Here is an 18,149-nt window from a genome sequence, read left to right as displayed (position 1 = left end):
CATCATCACTATCACTTGTTTTTGATGGCCAGAAATCAGAAATTTACTTTTTAAAACACTCGCCCAGCACATGCAGAAGCATCTAAAGATAAATCTGAATAAAACTAAGATCCAAAAGATCATTGAAAACAAAGCTAAGACATGAAAGACTATTATATCAAATCACTGGGCTGAGGAAGATGACTCCCTTAGCATACGACCCTCAGCTTGGTCAAACTTTGAGGTCAAACTTCAAAAATTAGGTTATGAAAGAGGGAAATACTTCTGCAGGTACAAAGGGCATTTTCTTTTCATCTCCTTCACCTAGCCACGGCCAATGACTAAATTCCTGGAAACCTGAAAAGTGGACTTGAAGATAGGCACTTTATTCACACATTGGAAAGGTCATTATGTTTTCCTCTATTCATAAAGTCCATTTTCAAAGAGACAAGTTTCAGTCTACTTTCCAATGTAAAACACAGTGTATGTTTTAGACCATTTCGTCAAAACACAAACGAAAATGAAATATTGCTACTGTGGACTTCATCACATGCTACTCAGCTCAGACAAAAGAATAGGACACCACTGTCAAGGAAAGTTAAAAAAAAAATAGTTATACATACAAGTACATAGAGGTTTTATATTTGCTATGCAAATATATATACATTTAGCCTATAATACTAATACAGGCTAAATGCTTATTTTCAAAACCCCATGAAATATCATTTTCTTTTAGGTAGCGATACTAGAATACAGCATATACTAAAATTACAAAAGTAGCATGTTCTATAGTTCACTAATTACCTGTTTTTCTATGGTACACCTCATAAACTAAAGCTGTAGATGCAAAACAAGATTAGTGTAAGATCATTTAACACAGTGGTTTCTGCTTCCCAATTCAAAACTTCATGTGTTTACATTACTCCCACCCTATCTGTAACCACAGAATTCTTCTGCTGATAAGATTACTCAACAGAAGACAGGCAGATGAAGCACATCTATCAGGCAAGAAATTAGAGACAAGGAAAAAAAAAGTCAAAGCTATCTTGACTGACTTTGAATGCAAAAAAAAAAAAAAAAAAATTCAGAAATGGCACTTTTAGTATATAAGGCCTGGTAAAGATAATCCTGGTGACCAGTGTATAGCTGCTCTTATAAACTCCCATGTTGAACTCCAGCTTCTTGTCTGAGATGCTTTAAAAATCCACAACACTTCTTTCTGGGAAGAATTAACCTTTCAACAAACAAGATGACATCTTCTGACAGTATTAGTTTTTACCAGAGGATGGTGTACTACATGAGGAAGCATATATGTGTTATCTTCTAAGACTTGCTATTTGCTTGCTGTCCAATGTGGGCAAAAAGCAGTTCACTGTCATGCTTTCGAGATTTCTGCAGCTATTTCTTAGCCACCTTAAAGTCTTCAACTCTGATGGATGTTCAAAGCATGGCAGGAGACCACTTCTCTCAAAGAAACCCCTTGTCTCTCCTGAAGGACATGAAATGCTTTGGGGTGACCAAAACATTTGCTCTTCCCATGCCACGCAGTTACTCACCATCAAATGAAATTTACTAAGACTTACCACTGCTCAGGAAGGGGCCGCCTTCACTCCCTACCACTCAGGGTTGTGAGCTAAAGCTACCCTTTACTAAGCCTCAGTGCACACAGCTGAGGATATATAAACTGAGTTAATATGAAATGTCTCCTTTCCCTTCTTTTTGTGCTTCCCTCGTGGGATCCTTATCTTATCTGTCTGGAACAGGGTGTCTCTTTTAGTGTATTTAGACAACAGCTGTGCAGAAAACCTGCAAGAGAAGGGGACAGACTTCCTCCATAAACTCTTGGTGCAACAATTAAACAGATGAGTCCTGCCATTACAGAAAATCTATTATAACAAAAGCAGTTATTTACTAAGGGAGCGCACAAGCACATAAAGCAGCTTGGGCTGAAGATGGAACGCTCAAGAAAAATACAAAAGTGTTAGCAGCCTTTTATGGGGGAGGACTACCCATCTGAAAGCTTTGAAAAGCAGCAGCAACCTGGTTTCAGACAGTGGGTCTTTCTCTTTTCACATTCTCTTTGTTTCACTAACCCAAACACCCTTGTTTTTTCTTAAGTCTCACTCTTTATTTTAGCAGTTATTTCACAATTAACTTCAGCAGACCTAACACTGCAGAAATCACACCTTTGTTATACACTGTGCATTCATGGATGAATTTCTTTAAAAATGTGCATTTTGTCTTCAAGAAACAGCTGCTAATGTCATTCATGGTGGCAAAATTTGATTCCTTTTACTATTCAGTCATTGTCCTGCTAAATTATATGCAGTTACAGAATAAAGCACTACATTTTATTTAATATCACACCCAGACACATTCTTCAATTTTAGAGTAGTATAATGGCTTCAAAGATGTCACAGGAAAAAAAAAATTGCTTTGGTTGGACTTGTAGAACTCCAGGATAAGCCAAATTTAGCATATTTACTCTAAAACAATATGAAGCTTGAACTTACCTGTATTCAGTACATATCATAAACTGTCTTCTTTACTCTAACAGTACAGTGATTGTCAAGTAATATCCCACCCACCTTCAAAATGAGAATTTAGCAGGTTCCCTGTTTTCTTTCCTCATGGATAAAAGCTACCAGGCCTTACCTTTAGCTGTTGTTCTCCCCATGGTAACACTCTGTGATCTCCCCTCTCACAATAAAAAGGCTGAAGTTGAAAGACCAGTTAATTCTTCCTTTCAGAACAACAGTTTCCTGTGGAGTAGTAATACAACAAGTTAGGGGGGAGGTTGTTGTTGGAGTTTAGGTTGGGTTTTTTTTCTGAAAGGAGGATTTTTTTTTTTGTATTGGTGTATAATTATCTTGCTGGTACTAAGCTGCAAATGTTTGACAAACTGTGTGCAGAACAGCGTGCAAACAATGGATGTAGCAAAGTAGCAAGGGTACAGAACCCAAACTTTTATTTCATTGTTTTAGACAGTTCATTGTATAATGATTTGCATTTCCTGTGGATTTCTAATAAAAAGATATACGACATGCTTTATTCCTTTTTTTGCCAACAAACATTACTTGAAAAATGGTTGAAAGACTTCTATACATAACCCACTCATCCTGCCTCACTTGTTAAACAATCATCAATTTAAACACCTTTGGGTAAAACACACTGTCTTGCACAACTACAGTAGAAGTGGGAACAAAACACTGATGTAAGAGACCTACAAAAAAGCGCAACTGCTCACTGATATCCCTGCCCACTGTGACTTAAAACAGAGCAGAAAGAACCTGGTAGAGAAACGCGAACTGCAGATAAAAGTGGCAAGCCACGTTCTTGTACAGTTTAGAAACTAGGAAGGCCAGATTAGTTCAACTATTGTAAAACAGCAAAACCAAACTTTAATTTTGTGTGTGTGTTTGCGTACATCACTGTGATTAGTTTGTAATGTACATTACAAACTCCAGCACCTAGTTTTTTGAACTCTGTGTTCAAGTCAAACTCTTTAGCCTCAAAGTAACAAAGCCAGCAATATTATCCTTTTCCATTAAACTTTCAAGTAATAATGGGTAAAGATATATTTAAATTTCTGAATTATCTTATTTGATCATTTCCTTTCAAAGAACTCCCATGAGGTTAAAGCTGACATCATCAAAGGTTCAAGATTTTTTTTTTTTTTTTTAATTATTTAAAAAAGTGCATACTTTTTCCAAGATTAATTCTGGCAAAGGTAACATTATCAGAAGCTGCATCTTTCCAATGTTACATAAAAGGAATATTAATTGTAAAGCAAGTTATCTACTTGAATTTCTTGACTCTTACACTCATATGCTAAGAAAAAAAATATTACACATACACATCAGATATAACGAGAGGCATCAAACAGCTGAGTGTTTTCCTTGAACTGTGACATTTCAGTAAAACTTCAAGGAACTTGCACACTATGGTGATGGATTGCATGATGAAAACTTTATACAGTGCAAGTCCCATGGCTAAAGCTAATTAAATATGGCTTTTAAAATGCCAGTGACTGAAGAATTCATTTTGTGTGTGTGTGAACATGCTAGACCGTTATTACAAAAACTCTCAAGATTGAGACTTGAAAGCAGTTATAAATAAAACTGAATACTACCATAAAATAAGCAGGTTTTGCTACACAATAGCATTCATAGCATAAGTGATCATCAGGATTAAGACCAGAAATCCTTTTAAGCCACCAGATAGATTTGAAATACTTGATACTTTCATAGACTCCCCCAAAAATTCAAAGCTTTTCCACTGCAAGTAATAAATCGTGAAAGGTGATGCAGAGTCAAAGTAACTGTTTTTACAGATTACTTTAAAAGAGTGCATGGTTTTTATCTTTTTGTTCCAAGTACCAGATTGCACTTGGTGCAGTAATAAAGATTCCAACCCCGCAGTGATAGTCATCAAGTTTAGCACAACCGGAGAGTCTGTCAGAACATAAAAAGGATTCCAGCTTTTCATTAGCTTGTGTTGTACCAGATAGGCTGTTTTACAGCGTGCCCACCAGCCTGTTAAAAATATAAGACAACCAAAAATTCTGAAAGCGCTGCCTGAAACGCGGCAAACCCAACTGCAGGAATAAAATATATTACTGTTTCAGAGAGGTGCTACTTAAAACCCAGTTACACCTAAGTATTCAATTTAGAGCCACTATTAAATTAGCTTGTAGATAGCGCTGTTTGTCACAGAAAACATTCAAGAACAGTATTTCTGAGCCTCCGTCTAATAACTGCTCATGATGCTAAATTAGAGCGAAATGAAAACCAGTTACCTCCAATACAGTGGGGTGAATCTGAAACAAAGTGTAACTTCTTTTGCAGGGGCAGACCTAGGAACAGCTTTCCACTGCCTCACGTAATTGAGCAGCAAACCGTAACCAAGGCAGTTATGTCCTTTGCTAACCAAGACAGAGTCCTCTTACGTTGCGCTCCCCATCACCAGCATCGTTCAACCCACAGTACACCCACCACAGAGGAGGAGAACTGCCAGCAAATACAGGAGAGAAACTTCCAGGGAGTTTGGGCAAAATTAAGTAGCAAGGACAGAGCTTGTGGCGTTCTTGTATGTGCACCTCGGCACACAAGCTGAGAGATACAGAAAGCTGGGTTAAGAAATTAATATAGCAGCTTCTAGAAGTTTTCTAGAAATGAAAGGGAAAAAATGCAACAAAACCAGGTCAGGAATATGCCAGCAAATAAATGCGATGGCAAGGCTGAAGTGTAATGGCATTACGGTGCGCAAAGCAGCAGAATGAAACCAAAGTTACAGGGACCAAGCTAAGCACAGTGGTTGTCAGTCACAGACAGAAAATGGCCAAACCCCAAAAAGACTTGAACCTAGGATAACACAGTATTCATCAGCAAAATATCTCCAATTTAAACAGTAGAGGAGGATCTCCACACTCATGAAGTGTATTATTTACATAATTTACATCTCAGTTCATCCTGTAAACTGAGGTGGTTTCGTATCTCTGATTAGCATCTCTTACATCAGTTACTTTTTAAAAAAATCAAGATAAAAAGCATTCATCTGCCCTTAATTCCTCACTGAAGTTTTCATTGTTAATCCCCAAATCACTTCTACTAGCCACCTCCCACTGTGCAAGCCCTTTGTCAGAAAGCAGTATATTAGTAGACAAGCCGATACCTTCACCCTCTCTGTGCTGCTACTACATAATGCTAGGTGTCAGACAACAGGATGGAAAACATTTTTCCTGTCTAACTTTGCTCTTCTGATTTTCAAAGAATTACTCAAAGGACATGTATTGCTGCATTTCAGAACAGCTAGTATTCCAGAAAAGATGTCAAAAACATTCTCTGTTTTGCCTGCAAGGTCTCTCCATTATCCTTCTCCCTGTAAGACAGGCACTCGAGTAAGCTGAATGTCCTCAAAAAACATAATGCATATTTAGGGCTTCCCAGTTTACTTTGACAGCATGCCTGCTCATAAAAAATACACAGCACAGAATTACAGAGATAAACATAACATTTTAAAAAAGCCTAAGTGACCAGTAGATTGTGGGTTTAGTTCCCACCGAAAAGATTAAAGGCTTTTCTGTCAATGACTACATCTCGTTCTCAGAGGTAAGACAGAGACACTGATTTCAGAGCCAGTTAGCTTTTTGACCCTACCAGTGGTATAAATGCAGTAACTCAGACCTCATTACTGCCATCCTCAGGGCAGGAAGGGACAGCTGTCAATGAGCAGTCTCCACTGGATAAGGGCTGAGGCTATTCTTTTATATGGATACACAGCACAGAAGAGGAATCTAACAAAATATGCACTTTGAAACATAGATTAAATTCTTCTTAATCTTAGCTTGAAATACAGGCAGACATTTTTCAGGCTCAATCTGAACAAGGAGTTTTACTTGCCCCTCTTTTGTCTTTCTTTTTCTTCTACAAATGCTTCCAGATCAAACTTCCATATACAAGGGGGGGAAAGAATTACACGTAGTTTGAACAGCAAAACCAGTTAGAGAGAGAATAGGCACAACGTAATAAAAAAAAAAATTCTCCCCAAACTCTTTTGTATGTACAAGTCCTACATTTGCTTTCACCAGCAGCATTCATGTGCTGACAGCTTTAGAAACTCAAGATACACCAGTTAGAACCGCTGGCCAGTATCACCCATTGCTGTTACTGCTCCTCGCCTCATTCTTGCTGTTTCTTAAGGCCAACACAGCAGAGCGCTCTTCAAGGAAAGGACCTGCACAGCCTCCTCCATGGACCGACATACTGACCGGCAGCCGCAGCTCCCTCTCCAGCTTCCGCACACTGGTAACATGTACCTAATGGGCACCAGTCGCTTCCCAAACACATGTGACTTAACCGCATTCCTTCAAAGTTATCCTTCATGAATCTGGAATACCTTTTTTTAAATCTAATCATCTACTGATCTGTTATCTCTTGAATAAAATCCCTACTTCATATTATTTTCACAATTCCTTAAGGAGGTTTAAAGAGGCAAATAAAGAGAGTAAGACTTAAAAGGAGTTATTTCTATAACATGCAATACTTCCAAATTTCCAATACTCGAAAATTTACTTTTCAGTAAGTTACCCATTGTGTAGATTCACTGAGTACACTTCAAGACATAACAGCATATACTTCCTTATTTCTGTAACAGAAATACTTAGTTCACACCTTTTAGAGCGCATGTGGCATCATCATAGAAAAGTAAGATATCAAAGACTGAAAGAGAAAAAACTTACACAAATGTATCAGAAGCTTATCAAATGTAAAACGACCTTTGTAGTGGTAAAATTAGTATTACTTAGCATTACACATGTATGATCTCAAAACAAACCTTAAAGATCCGGTCTTCTTTCATTTATGATCACAAACATATAATCAGTCGGTGTTCTGACAAGAAATTTGATACAAATTGGAATCCCTTCTAGTTCATGTTCTTTGTTACAAAAAAAACACAAAAAACCAAAAAAAACCCAAAACAAACAAACAAACAAAAAAAACACAAACCAAGAAACAAAACACCAAAATTCTTTCAAGGAAAGGAAATTAAACTTCCATGTTTTCATACAGCAGAACTTGTAATGAGCTGATATATCTGAACATCCTCTCTTCTAATTGATAAAAACAGACCTAGAAGAGACAGGTTTTTGTCAAATTTACAGGCTTTTGAAAGAGTAACTATTAGCTAGCCGTATGTATTATTACAACAACTAAGTCTGAGTATTTCTTAAGTTGCTAAAGGAAAAAAGTGGGTACTTGGTGCTTTACAAATATCATTTTGTAATGTCACTTGCCTTAACATCAAGAAGAGACTTTCTGCACTTGCAAAATTCCTCAGAAAGTCACCAACAGTGTACTGCTCACTATTTATGAAGTGATTAGCATAAACAAACTTTTAAGCTGTCAGCAGTAAAATACTGCCTGTAAATGTTCTGCCCTCTCTCCAGGTAAGTTTACGATCTGCTTTAGAATACAAGCAACTGTAATTACAGTAAGTCATACATTCCAAGACTACAAAAATCTGTCTAAACTCTCAAACCATACTAAGTGTATTATTCAGTACAGAACGAGGCATCGTGTATTTTAAAAAGCAACGCTAATAAGTTTTCAACCAAAGATGTGTCCCAAAAATTCCTGAAACAAGAAATAAATACTTATAAAGGAGAAGAGTGGAAAAGTAAAGTCTCCAAATTAAACAGCATAGCTTATACCAACACACAACAAACAATTTATGTCATGTAGATTCAACAATTACTGATTTCACAGTAATTTTACAAACTGAAGTTTAAAGCTGCTCTATGGCTACCAGTGGAAAATAAAAATAGCTTTTCTCTTTCCCTCCCTCCCCATCCTGCTTTAAAAGTCAGAAGATGTGGGGTTGTAAAAACCTGAAAAAGGAAATGGCATGTGTGAAGTCAGCAGTTCAGCAAAGCGGCTGACTGGCCATTAACAGCTTTAAATATTCTTAAAATGCCAGTCTTCCCACATGAAAGGGTATTTTAACGTTATAGTCAAATAAATCAAAAATACAGCTCACAAAGCCTACATTTCTACCTTAAGTAAAACTGCTAGTTTTAAGTAGCTTACTAGTACTTATTTACGGTAGCACAAGAGTTCGACAAATTGCTTAAACATTTTGGTGAATTGAGCTCACTGAAACCTCCGTGCTGTTTTCCACTTCCCCCTTCAAGCCTGGAGTACTCTTCCTGAAAACATTCATCATTATTCAACCTGGCTTTGTTCAAATGCATAACTCAGATTTTGTTCATAAAACAATCTAACTAATTTATGCACAAAAAACCACAACAATTTTGTATGATTAGCACTGGCTAAGAGCTATATATCTGCACAAAATTCTCTCTACACCCTGAAACATCTCCCCTACCTTCAGCTACGTCCCCCTTGACAGAGAAGAGAGCTCTCAAATTATTTGTTCTGTGAGGCACCAAGCATACTTTTAGCACAGTGCAAATACAGCAGGTAAGGGAGAAAAAACATTGCTGTTGCAAACATAGTAAGAGATGCCCAGATGCTAGAGATCCCTATAGAGCTTTTCTGTGCTTGTCTTTGGTGAACAACAAGCTATTGCACTGGCTTTAAAAGCAGCAGTCAGAGAGAGTATGTGTACGTAAGTGGACAAGGGGGGGGAAGACAAGCAGAGGAGGGATGGTGGAAAAGGGATTTTACAACCACTTAGGCAATTTTGCCTTCCTCCCATCTACATTGCCTCCAAACTTGAAAAGGACTGTGGAAACTCAGTTCAGATATTATCTAGCAGATCTCTACCCACATACTGCGCTGCCAGCAAACCCACCCCTGTGGTCCAGATTCTTTATTCACCCAACAGATTATCTAGAGAAACGCAAACACCTTTAGTCTGATGCAGAAATCTATGAACATCAAATAGCATGCACGATTTGTTTATTTTTTTTCATTGAAGGCATGAACAGCCTTGGGACGTTTCTGCATAGGATCGGTCTGCTGTCAGCACCCCAGCGGAGTTAGCTTGTTTCAGAGCAACACGATTGCCTCCCCTTGCTTGTTCTCAATGCCTGCAGCAACATACTTCTGCCACCATCCTCTTCCAGTGCTTAAAGTATCTGTTTCTTTCTCCCCACTAGAGAATCTAAACAATATAATGCTAGCTGGAGTTCCTGACACTGTATAGTAACAAACACAGAACTCTCCTCACCACATCTGCTGCTGCAGTGCTCCGTGGTGTACCCTGACTTATATAATGGGACAACTACATTGGTCCCACGTACTGGTGTCTAGTCAAGGCACAAAACCAAACCAACCAGAACTAAATAAACCCTGAAGCAATTTCCTGACAGCTCCCCCTTCCAAAGGATGTTTCTGAAGGGAGAAATCCCCAAAGAGCTGCTTGCAGTCTCCAGGCTGCCCCACATCCCTGCCCTAGGCTCACCTGTGCTGCTGGTACCAATGGCGGTGCTGTTTCCCTAACTTCTTATTTCTCAAACTAAAAAGGGAAATCCTCCCTTAATCCCCTCACACAAGGGAGGGAATTCATCCTGCATGCAGACACCACCAAAAACATCTGTCCATCTATTTGGACAAACATTCATAAGAACCATTCAGTGCTGCTAAATATTTCTGCAGCTAACAAAGGGCTGACAGGTCAGAAGACAAGACAACTCCTAAGTGCTCAAAGGACTAGACAGCCAGTACTCAGATGTAGTATCTATTTGTAGTATCTTCCATCATTAAAAACGGAAGAAGAGGAAAGACCCAAAGCATCAATAACATTCACAGCAAATCCATCACTCTCTTTACCACCTACCAGGACAACAATTCTGATTATTAATTAAAAAAGAAGCAGGCTGTAAGAAGGCAACCTCCTCCACCTCCTCCTCAGCATGACTGCACAGCTGCCACTGGTTGTGTGCAGCTCCAGCCCAGGACAGAGGCAGAGCATCTCCCTTTCTTCTGGAGACCACATTTCTGGAGGAGATCCCCCCTTGCTCCGCCACCCAGGGCTCACATCATTGAGCACTGGAGAATATTCAGACAAGGACCTATGTAGGTCCTTCCTACAACAATCTGGAAAAAGAAATTACACACCACATACAAAGCTTTTCCACTAATTATAACATTGTTTATTTCGTTATTAAAACCAGTACAATTCTTCTGAGCTTTCCAGAAAAGCGCTGCCTCTTTGTAACACTTCAGTGCAGGGTACACAGACGAGAGATACAGTATGAGAAGTACCATCAAACACGCTACAGCCCTTTTAATCTCTGAGCCCCTGACAGATGATAGTGACAATAAGGAGTTCCACCAAATTTAGCAGCTCTGATACCCTTTCACATTCCTCCATGTACAAGACTCACTTTTACAAACTCTGCTTTTTAATAGGCTTTTAAAAGTGCCCCAGGAATGGCACTCCTTGCACTGAACCTTCCTGCATTAATCTCTGATAGATTCCATACAGTACATAAATAATGGTTCATGCTTCATTTTAGGTATGCACCTCATTAAAATGGTGCTACCCTCTTGTAAGTTTTATAAACTTCAGATGCTCCCTGAGCTAATGTATGCTAGAGATGATGAAAGGCTCAACCTGGTCTTTGCCCTGCACTAAAAGGGATATCATATTACCTTGAGAAGACAACACAGATTTCATCAAAGAAGTTCATCCCTTTCATGAAAGGCTGAATTCCCTTGATATCTTAAATAGAATTTGACCTGATTTGTGAAGGCCTAGAATCAAATTATTTAACCAGGACATCCACCTTTAATGCAATGTCTTGCTTAGTTTTAGATGACAACATATAAATGGGGAGCTGCATAGAAAATACACCATTTAAGGGTAAAAAAATACCAGTCCAAAACACCATTCATACTTACGCTGCATATAGCATTATTCTAACAAATCAAAAAAAGAAAAAGTACTTTAGGATTATTTTGGACATACGATATCTAGACAGCAGCTTCCCTGGGGAGCAGAAGGGCTACCTCCCTGCTCCCCAGGGAACAATGGAAGGGCACTAACATTCTGTTAAAGGTTTCAGTATTTCAGAAAGGCTTTGATATTAGACTCTAAGTAATTCAGAAAGGCAGGAAGAAAGCACCTGGAAAACCCACAATAAGTGCATGCTTAGTATTGGACCAATTTGAGGCAACGTGATCAACCACTACTCAAAAGCAGGCACCTTTGTTGAACTCCAGAACTACGAATGAGTCTTGAATCGACACTGCTAAAAGAGAGACATGTAACTTGCCATCATAAAGAAGTGTATACTTCAGTTTCATTATATCTAAGATAATACTGGGGGTTTGGTCCTATTCCAAGGGCAGAGAAACTAAAGTCATTACTTTTTTTGTGATAGGAATCTTGGGAGGAGAGTCACTAAGAGTAGGAGACAGTATATCCCCTCTGCCGCAAATGGCCTAGTTGTATATACCTGTGCCCGATGTCCACTGCATACAAGATAAATTACCAGAGCAAGCCTGAATAAAAGAGATAAGGCAGCTTGTAAAGACAGTTGCTGCTTTCCGAAAGGCTGTCATGCAGCTCCTGAGTCTCCTCCAGATCTGTGTCCTTGCTGACCAAGCAAAAACACTACAGGGAAGATATACGAGTGTCTCTGAGGGTCATCACCACCATTTAACGCATCGGTTACTCTTTGTCTACATACCTGCTGCGGATAAAAGGGGAGTCTGCTCAGTGTTGGATCAGGTACCTGAAGCCAGCCCTGCACTCATGCAAGCTCCCCTTGCCCATCCCAAAAGACAATAGGTAGATATGCTCAAAGAGATCAGACACGGGATACAAATTTCGGGCAATGTGAGGAGTTTACACACACAACCTCATGTGGACTGAGCTGACCACTCACCAAATCCTCTCTCACTGCTTCCAGGAGCAACAGGCAGCATTGCTGCTCCACTGCCTGCATTGCTGCAGGGGTGAGGGGTGGTAGGAGCTGGGCACACACCCTCAGCCCTCATTGCCCGCCCAGGTCAAGTCAGCTGGCAAGTGCATGAAGGTACAAAAATGGTATTCACACAGAAATATACTCTTAAAATAAAAAACTCCCTTAAAAACTTAACTCTTTCACTTCTGAGAGGCTTTACTTCAAGCAAATGAATTGTCTCTCCACTTAAGAGATGGTAAGTAAAGCTTTTCATACACATCACATGTACCTCACCATTATCAGTCTTCGCTAAGTGAAGGTGAGAGCAATCTTAACTGCGTATAACTAATATTAAAGCTTCCTACCACTACATCATGTTATCACCAAATTATAGGACACTTGGACCTTAAAAGAAGTCTCCAAAGAAGTTGTATAAATTGTATTGGAAAAAAAACTCCAACATGCGCAAACACAAATCACAGTAAAAAGAATCATACACCAAATCGTATCAGAATATTAACAGATATTCTGGGACTTCAAATTACATTGAGCCAAAATGCAAATCAGAAGTATCTGCAAAAATACCAGGGCTACCACATGTAATGGAAACACCTGTAACATTTGGAAACACCTGCAACATTCAAGTACAAATATTTTCCATTTAACATTTCCATTGCTTTATATTTACAAATTGCTCTATTAAGCCTCAATAACTTTATACCAGATTTTGTAGCTCTTCCCACACGCTAGAAAATTCTTGGAGTTCTGTGCCATTTATGTTGCATGTCTTACACTTTAAAGAACATAAAGGGTATTGTCCTTTACATTTAAGATTTTAATCTCTGGAAGAAGCAATCGGTACTGAGGTTGGGTGCCTAAGGCTATTTCTTTCAAATGGGAATGAACAGAACTTTAAATGCCCTGTAGATGCGGAGGTCAAGAAGTTGGTTAACAACCTCCCTTGTGTAGGCTCCTTGAAGCAGTGTCTGTACCTGTAATTTGTTTTATACTTACACTTAGAAAATATTACAGTAGATTGTCAAAAGGTATTTTCAAAGATTATCTTAAAACATGCAACATTAACTGTATTTCACCCATCCTTGTTTGAGGTAGGTGTATCAGATGAATAAGAAAGCCAGCTGCAGTGTCCTCCTGGTCAGTTAATGACAAATGTTGTTTCCTGTTAGTGATGCTATTTAGTACCAAGGGATAATTAATGAGGACTTGATTTCTCCCTGTACATCCACTCCACTATGGATTGACTGCAACAGTAAAGGGAGTAAACAGGGCTCACTCACAGCTCACGATCCCATTGGAGTAGTAAGACAATGAGGCAAAATCATGAGAAAGGCACCCATGTACAACAGGCAGAAGGAGCTACCTACATCTACTTCAGTTTTTTTCACAGTCTCTCTTCTTAAGTAAAGCTGCATCATTGTTTTATACATACAACTTTTAGACAGACATTGGAACACTTTCTCAGCACTACAAATTTCACCCTAGTGAAAACAAATTTACACTTGGTTTTGTAAAAGAAACACTCTCCAATGCCTCTTTTGTACTCAAGCAGCTACTCCAGAGAACAATGCCTCCACCTTACGAGAGCATGAAGACAGCAAGGACAGCACAGCAAAGGAAGAAAGGCATCAGCACATTCAAAGTCTGAGGAAACATATTTGAGAGGACTGTCTTTGCTTCTTCCCTAACCTCCCTACATCAAGATCAGCACTTAACATATGACCAAATTTTAAGAACAATCTAATTAGAGACAGTCACGTTTGCATACCTATACAGCTTCTAATTGGTGTGAAAGTAGTTTATACTTGCAGCTATAACACACAATCAAAGCCAGCATTTGTTTTTGCTACATGTGAATATTACTCTAAAAATATACAATACCAAGCAACCTAAAAGATACTACACAAATATTATTACCTTATTACACAAATATTACCACCAATTCCCACCAAATAGAAAACTAGAGCATCAACTCCATCAGCTGAGTCTCAAACAAAATCAGTAAACATTAGTTTTCATATTTTAGACCAGACCTTGTTAAAATTAAAAGCCATACAAGTACTTCCAGGTCTCCAGTTTTACCATATACACCTTCCCGTTGCCTCCCGCTTGCAGAATTTCCCTTAAAGTACGAGCCAAAGAGCTTTTTCTTTACATCAATTCAAGTAATATCATCCTTAAATAGTACTTACATTTTACAACACCCTAAGGGAGAAAACCAGCTCCCCCAATCCCAAGCACGCAGCCTGGTTGTACAAGTTCGCTCCCCAGACACGCTACCAGTGAGCAGCACCTGATGGTGGCCCATGGAGAACTGGTACGCTGCAACTCGTTCACTCCCCTATTTATTACCTGATGTTAATATGACAGCTTAAAACATGCCTGTAGCGCAGCGAACGCCTTCCTGCCATTACTCTTCCCACCTGCACAAATGCTGCAGAGGGTACTGAGCCTGAGCAACTGCCTCGATGACTGCTTTGCTCTGCGGCTTCCAAAGAGTAAGGTGCAATAGGAAAGATTTAAAAATCCAGAAGTTTAAGACTGCTACTCTGAATAATAAAAAATTCATAATCAGTCAAGCTTGGAGAGCTGTTTACAAGTCAGACACAGGACGCTCTGAAAAGCTACTGTCGTATCTACAGAGTCTATGCTTTTTAAGTTTTACTCACTTAGCCAGCCTACGTTAGTAAGAATATACGAGTCACGTGTGAGATTTACACTAGTAGAACTCACTCAGATAACAGTATTTCACCTCTTCATGAAACCTTTAAGGCTTTAAAATTATTTCTGGCAATCTCCTATAGCCTAATTAATCAGAGGAAAAACAAAAGTAACTGTTTCGGTTAAAGGCTTCAACTTTAAACTGCAGTAAGTAACTAGTTAAAGATCTTAAAAAATGCTGAAAGCGTTCCTCCTAAAGAATAACTGAGCACAAATTTAACTTGAACATTAATTTAACTACTAAAGCACTGCAGTCTACTTCACAGCTTGTCCCAGCCGCTACAGACAGCGTTGATGAACAACACAGAACAGCACTTTTTGTACTGTAACTACTTTCTTTGGGCCATCCCACATCGATGGAAAACACGATTCCCCACGCAAGACACCCCCTTTAACTCGGCAATCAACGCGTGCCATACGCCGTTCAACTGTACATGACCCGGGAGCGGTGCAGCCGCGCACCGCCGGACAACCGCTGCCCCCCCTCCCCGCCACCGACCGGCCCCCTTCCGCCGCGCAGTCCCCGGCCCCTACCCAACACAAGGGCTCGCCTCCAGTCACGTAATTCCTAACGCGCATCCACTTTTTCGGGTTAACGACCGTTCCCCAGGACCGCGGCAGCCTCGGCGCTCGCCGGAGAAGAGGAGGGCAGGGGCAGCCCCGGACAGGAGGGCTCGGAGCCGCCGCCGGGTGGGGAGCGGGGTGCAGCGGGGCCGCCCCGGTCGGGAGAGGCGTGTCCTCCCCGCGCTGCTGTCAAACGCCGCCGGCCCCGCTGCTCCGGCGGGCGGCAGGCATCGGCGCCCCCCAAGACCTCCCGGGCCGCACTTGCTCGCCGGGGCTCCCGCTGCCCGGTAGCCACGACCACCTTCTCCCGCCCCCCTCCCGACAGAGTCCCCCGGAAAGGAGCTCTGTTGGTGCCGGGAGGCAGAGCCGCCCCGATCCTCTCGCTCGGGGACCGGCTCCCGCCGCCCGCTCCTGCAGCTGCGCCCCTGCCCCAGCCACCAGCGGGTTCCCGGCGCTCAGCCCGCCCAGGAGGGGAGCAGGCAGCTCTGGGAGGCCGGGACGCGGCGTCTGAGCACGGGGCAGCCCTGGCCAGACCCGCTGCCGCCTGCAGCGCGGCGGGGCAGCAGGCGGAGGCACCGCAGAGAGGAATGAGGGCGACAGGAGCGAGAGAACTGGGCCGCCGCTTTTCTCTCCCCACGGCGCCCGGCGCGGCCACGGCGGGCGGAGGTCGCGGTGGGAGCCCGGGGAAGGGGCATGACCCCCGCCTCGACTCACTTTACTCTCCCCGCTCCTCCCTCCCTCCCGCTGCCCGCCGTTGTAGGGGGGGCCGCCGCCGCCACCACTCACCGAGCGGGCGGGAAGAGGGTCCGCGGCGGCTCGCGCGCCTGTCAACCCGCTCCTGCCCTTGCCCGCCTCACGCCGCCGCCATGTTCCGGGGGCACCGCGCATGCCCGGCAGCGGCACCGGGGGCGCGGGCCTCCCCCCCGCCGACCCCCTTCCGCCCGCCGCGAGGGGAAGCGGCAGCGGAGGCAGAGCGGCCCGCGTTCCTGCGTTCCGCGCCGGGGCAGCGCGTTCCGCAGGGGCCAGGGCTGCCGGCATCCCCGCACGCTGCCCGTACCTGCGGGGGGCGGCCCCGCCTGAGCCAGCTCGGTTGTGGCCGAGCCGTCCCATCCGAGGGGCCGTGAGGCGGCCCCGAGCGCAGCGCGGCCGGTGGCTCTCCGACCGTTCTCGTCCGCAATCCTCCCGCGGTGCCGGCCCCTCGTGGAGCTGGGGGGAGCTGGGTACCCCCCTCTCCCGGAGCCATCTTGCGGCGGGGCAGGAGGCGCTCGGTGCCCCCTCGCTTCCCGTCGCAGGGAGCGCCTTCTGAGCGGGGAAGGTGACCCCATGGCAGGTGTTTCTGTCGGAGGCTTCGGTGGAAGCGGTTAACGTCTGGAAAATGTGTGAGGAACTAAGGGCAAGGCTTTTGGCTGAGAAACTCAAGGGAAGCGCTGCGGGCACACCTGGGCTGCCGGCGGTCACCCCCTGCACTGCATGCACCGGCTCCGCGTTAGACATGCACAGGGATTACAGAGTTGTTAAGGATGTGCACGTCTGCTTGAGAACTCATACACCGTTATTTTACAGAGAGCCGTGCTTATAAATACTGCATAACAGCTGAAAAGTACTTCCTTGGCTTTTTGGGAGGATACGTTCCCGTTTATAAGCACTGGGTGCCAAGAGGCATGTAGCATAAGGATATCTGGTGAGAAATCACCTCTTAAATACTTTCGGGGCATTCCATGCCCAAGTTTCATCCTCACTACTTAGATCACTGGAAAGTGAAATCTTAAGCTCAAAACTAAGCTAAGGTCCTGAGAGATTCTATGAGGGTTTTCAATGGAATAGAAAGAAAAAGGAAATCCAGATATATACTTGAAACCCCCTCAAACTTTTTTATGCAAAAGTGAAATTCATATAGCCCACTTTAGTATCCTGCATATATTGCAAGTTACTGCTACCAATTTATTTTAAGCACTCTCATAAGCAGTAAATGGTTCTTCAGAAACAAGAAAAATTAGTCCTTGCCATAAATTATTTAATATTTAGACAACATGAGAGAAATAAAAATATGCTAATTTGGGTGATAAAAATGTATGATAGACAAATACTGAAACATGCTTACAGAAAATCTTTATAGCAAAGTGCAGTATGTTCATAACCAGTGCAGATGGATGCTGCTTAATTTGAAATATTTTCCCCTTTCTGTCATACTGAACTTTTGCAGGAAAACGAGAGATTATGCTCATTATAGAGATGGACACAGAAATGTGCCGAGCGTCACAGAATAAGTCCTTGGGGAGACAGAAACAAAAACATATTCTAAAGATATCCTTTGTCAGTGACAGATACAACGTCTGAGGAATTTGTTCCCTGTGAGCCAGCAGGACGACGTGAACTGGCACAGTTCTCTACCTGCTCAGAATTTTCCTGGGAGGCTGAAATCAGGAAGCAAGTCCAACATTAATCCTACTTCTTAAACCCCTGGCATGGTGAAACCGAGAATAAACAATAG

At 42.1% G+C, this 18,149-nt stretch overlaps 1 protein-coding gene across 6 annotated transcripts in view; it reads right to left on the bottom strand.

Moving 5' to 3' along the window:
* Positions 1–16,533, bottom strand: part of LOC115603998 (sex comb on midleg-like protein 2) — a 70,531-nt gene extending 53,998 nt beyond the window's left edge. For 5 of the 6 annotated variants that reach the window (XM_030476593.1, XM_030476595.1, XM_030476597.1 and 2 more), the window contains exons 1-2: positions 16,445–16,533; positions 2,635–2,741 (exon numbers count right to left, since the gene is read on the bottom strand). In XM_030476593.1, the coding sequence (XP_030332453.1) occupies positions 2,635–2,656 (22 nt within the window). In that variant the 5' untranslated portion in view covers positions 2,657–2,741; positions 16,445–16,533. Of the gene's footprint in view, positions 1–2,634; positions 2,742–15,628; positions 15,673–16,444 lie in introns of those variants that run through there. The other variant, XM_030476594.1, reaches the window with a different exon arrangement.
* Between the last annotated feature and the right edge of the window lie 1,616 nt (positions 16,534–18,149).

The sequence above is a fragment of the Strigops habroptila genome, chromosome 2 (genome assembly GCF_004027225.2).
Source record: "Strigops habroptila isolate Jane chromosome 2, bStrHab1.2.pri, whole genome shotgun sequence".
Lineage (NCBI taxonomy): Eukaryota > Metazoa > Chordata > Aves > Psittaciformes > Psittacidae > Strigops > Strigops habroptila.
The sequence above is the reverse complement of the archived record's forward strand: the minus strand, read 5'-3'. Positions and strand labels throughout refer to the sequence as shown.